The sequence below is a fragment of the Entamoeba nuttalli genome, assembly GCF_000257125.1.
Source record: "Entamoeba nuttalli P19 unplaced genomic scaffold asmbl_2367, whole genome shotgun sequence".
Lineage (NCBI taxonomy): Eukaryota > Evosea > Mastigamoebida > Endamoebidae > Entamoeba > Entamoeba nuttalli.
In genome coordinates, this window is record NW_008575266.1 from 1 (window position 1) to 3,321 (window position 3,321).

At 26.6% G+C, this 3,321-nt stretch overlaps 2 protein-coding genes across 2 annotated transcripts; both read right to left on the bottom strand.

Annotated features, from left to right (window-relative positions):
- Positions 1-729: 729 nt before the first annotated feature.
- Positions 730-1,980, bottom strand: ENU1_021060 (dolichyl-diphosphooligosaccharide-protein glycotransferase, putative; the record flags this gene model as incomplete). Its single annotated transcript, XM_008856996.1, has 1 exon — positions 730-1,980. One exon carries the CDS (start codon positions 1,978-1,980, stop codon positions 730-732), a length of 1,251 nt encoding a protein of 416 aa, XP_008855218.1.
- A 135-nt stretch (positions 1,981-2,115) lies between these two features.
- On the bottom strand, positions 2,116-3,002 carry ENU1_021070 (ARF GTPase activating protein, putative; the record flags this gene model as incomplete). The annotated part of the gene is made up of 2 exons (XM_008856997.1): positions 2,116-2,817; positions 2,922-3,002. The coding sequence occupies 2 exons, from the start codon at positions 3,000-3,002 to the stop codon at positions 2,116-2,118; spliced, it is 783 nt and encodes a 260-aa protein (XP_008855219.1).
- Positions 3,003-3,321: the final 319 nt, after the last annotated feature.

Sequence of the window (3,321 nt, forward strand, 5' to 3'; positions counted from 1 at the left end):
TATTTTTCATATTCTTTTTATTTTATTCATTTCATAGATATTTTGTATCATTATATTTGTTATTTGGTACATTAATGTACTTTTAAAACATTTTCTCTTGAACTAATATTCTTATATGTTATTTTCAAAATGTGCTTCATTCATTTATTCTTCATTGTATTGTTATATTGTTTTAGAGACAATCATTTTATTGATTAAAAGTAAATTATCATTTAATTATTATTTATTATGTTATTTTATATTATATCATTCTTTTATTGTTTCTATTAGTATTTTATTTCTTTAAAATATGTATAGATACAATAAAATGAGTTGAAGAACCAAATATTATTGAATTTCTATTTTTATCATCTAAATTTGATTAATGGATTACAGTAAATATCAAAAGTTAAACAAATATAAAGAGTAAATAACGTTTTAGTCTTATTTTCATAGAATCAAATATAAAACAATGATGTTTTTAGTTATTTGCAGAATCTATATAATTTTCAATTCTTATAGAAGTAAGTCTCAGACTCAAATATTAAATACACACTATAATATAATACACAAAGAAATTTAATGTATGAATATTATATAGATGATATTTTATTATCTAATGGTCTTGTTATACTTTTTATGGTGTTATTTATTCTGTTGTACCATTTAATAAAAATGCTATTATTAAAGACTCTCAATACCATTTATCTATCTCAAAACAAATTAATTGAAAAGAAAATAAAAATTAATTTAGTCTTGTTTTATTTCCTTCTTTTCTATTTGGTTCAAATAGATGAAAGAGAATACAATAAATCCGATAGCCATAGATGCACAAGCAGCATAGAATGGATATGCACCAGTTAAGAATCTATCAACTTGAGTCAATCTAAAAGTTCTTAAAGGAATAGTTTCTTTATATTCTAAGTAAGATAAGAATGGTCTTCTATAATTAATGATCATAGTATATACACCAAATTTATCAGGAGTTTGTACAATAACCTCATACTTTCCATTATCTATTCTTTTGAAATTTTTGACAATGACAGGGTCAAGTAACTTAAATTCTATTTGTAAATCATCTACATTAAATGGTACATAATTTCCTTGGTCCAATTGTTCTAATTCTACATTAACTTTAATAGTATCATTAATAACTAATTGATGGTCGTAATCAACTTCTTTTACTCCATTAATTTTTTCCCAATGAATATTTTTCATTCTAATAACACAACGTCGTTGTAATACCCAATCAATAATATTTTCTGTAAACTTTTTGTTGTCTGATTTAATAAGATTCAATGATGGATGTTCAATAACTGAATCAAATGCTATATTACTAAACAATAATGAAGAACCAGAAACAATAATACGTGCATTATTTCTTGCTTGAAGTGAAGCTACTAATGTGATATTTGTTTCTTGTGCAAATGAAACATTTGGAAAGAGTGATGTTGAAGCAGAATCTTGTGCTTTAAGAAGAGATGATGTAAATGGAGATGGTGGAAGATATAACCCAATTCCACTAAACAAAATGTTTTGAATGCGTTGATTAAAGATATTTTGATTGTTATGAACATTGTTAGAGAAAATCATTTCAAATTCTCCAATTTTAACAGTGTGCTTCTCATCAACAACATTACTACCATTAGAATCTACTTCCATATCTAATGAATAAAGAAGCTGTTTATATCCATCTTCGTATTTCTTTCCTAAAGTAATAACCATATTTCCTCCATTATCAATAAATTGAATAAATTCTTTGACTGAAACTTTCTTAAATGTATAATGAGGTGTTAATAATATAACATTTGAGTATTTTTTCTCTCCATTTTCAAATAATTGAAACAATGTCATTTTATTTATTATATCAACTTCATCTCCATTCTTCTTTAATAATTCAATAAATTGGCTAAATTTTTGTTGGTCTTCATTCCTCTCCAAAATAACAAGTGTTTTATTTGCAAGACAAATGCTGATAAATACAATGAAAATAAGTCTCATTTGTTTTTTTTTAGTTTCTCTTTTTTTCTTTTTTTATCTTTACTATTTATTATAGTAAATGAAATTATTAATAAAAGTACTTGTTTATTGTTTGTTCTTTATTCAAAAGAATCAACAAATTACACTTACACATCTTTAATTGTCAGTAGCAAGAGTTGGTGTTTTAGCTTTTTGTTGTCGTGACTGCCAAGTATCCCATTCGTCTTCATCTTCTTCAACTGGATTTTTCTTTGGTTTAAGAAATGGTGAACTTGTACTAGAATTGATTGACAAAGCAGCATTTGCCCATTCATCATCTGAGATTGTTGTTGTATTTGGAGTTTTTGCTTTTTCAACTATCTTAACTTTTTTAGCCTCACCTGTAGAAGTGCTACTTCCTTTCTTTTCAGCAAGATGAGCACTTTTCTTTACTTTTGTAACAACTGGTTTTGTTGGTGCAGAAAGAATTACAGTAGGTTTTGATTGAATTGGTGAAGATGTTGTTGGTGGACTTGTTGGTGCGGTTTTAGTGACTTGAATTGAATTTGGAGAGGCTTTTCCATCAGCAATGTCTTTTAACATTTGTTTATATCGTTCACATTGTGGCAAAGCATATCTCATATTCCATGGTGCGTTCATGTTTACTTTACATGCCTTTAAGTATGCCCTGAATTTATCATTTCCTCCATTAATCATATTGCTCATTTGTTTGTCTGTCCATATATCCATATCAATTGAACGTACAAATGAAAGATGAACACCAAGTCCACGATGCTTACCACTACATTGAATACAAATGAAAATTCCATAAGGAACAGATGCCCAAGAAGGATTTGGAGTTCCACATTCAAAACAATACTACTCAGATGTTATTCATTTGTTTTTTTGAATTTTAAGTTTGAAGAAGAGTTTTACTTTTATTGTTATGACACATTTGAAACGAAAGAAAAAAGGAAACAAACGTTATTTCCATTTTTGCTTTTTAGTTGCTTGAAGATTGCATCTCGTCTAGTATTTGATAATACTACCTTCTCTGTTGACATGTACGAACTGGTTCAGTTCTAGTTTTTATCTTTTCTTTCTTTTTGGACATTAAAGAAGAAATCGAAAAAGAAAATTCCCTTAGAACAAATTAGACTTTTCCTTCTTTTCCCACTCAAAAATCTTAGTCAATTACTCTTCATCTTCCGTTGATTATTTGATTCTTTATTTTCTTTCAAAAAATACAAATTATGTTATATAAAACGTATTTATTTTAAAACTATGATTATTTGATTCTTCACAAAATATATTCTAGTTAAAAACCAGAAAAGAATGAAACCATGTAATCTATTAGTAGGTATCAACAGTTGTAGCTGCTGC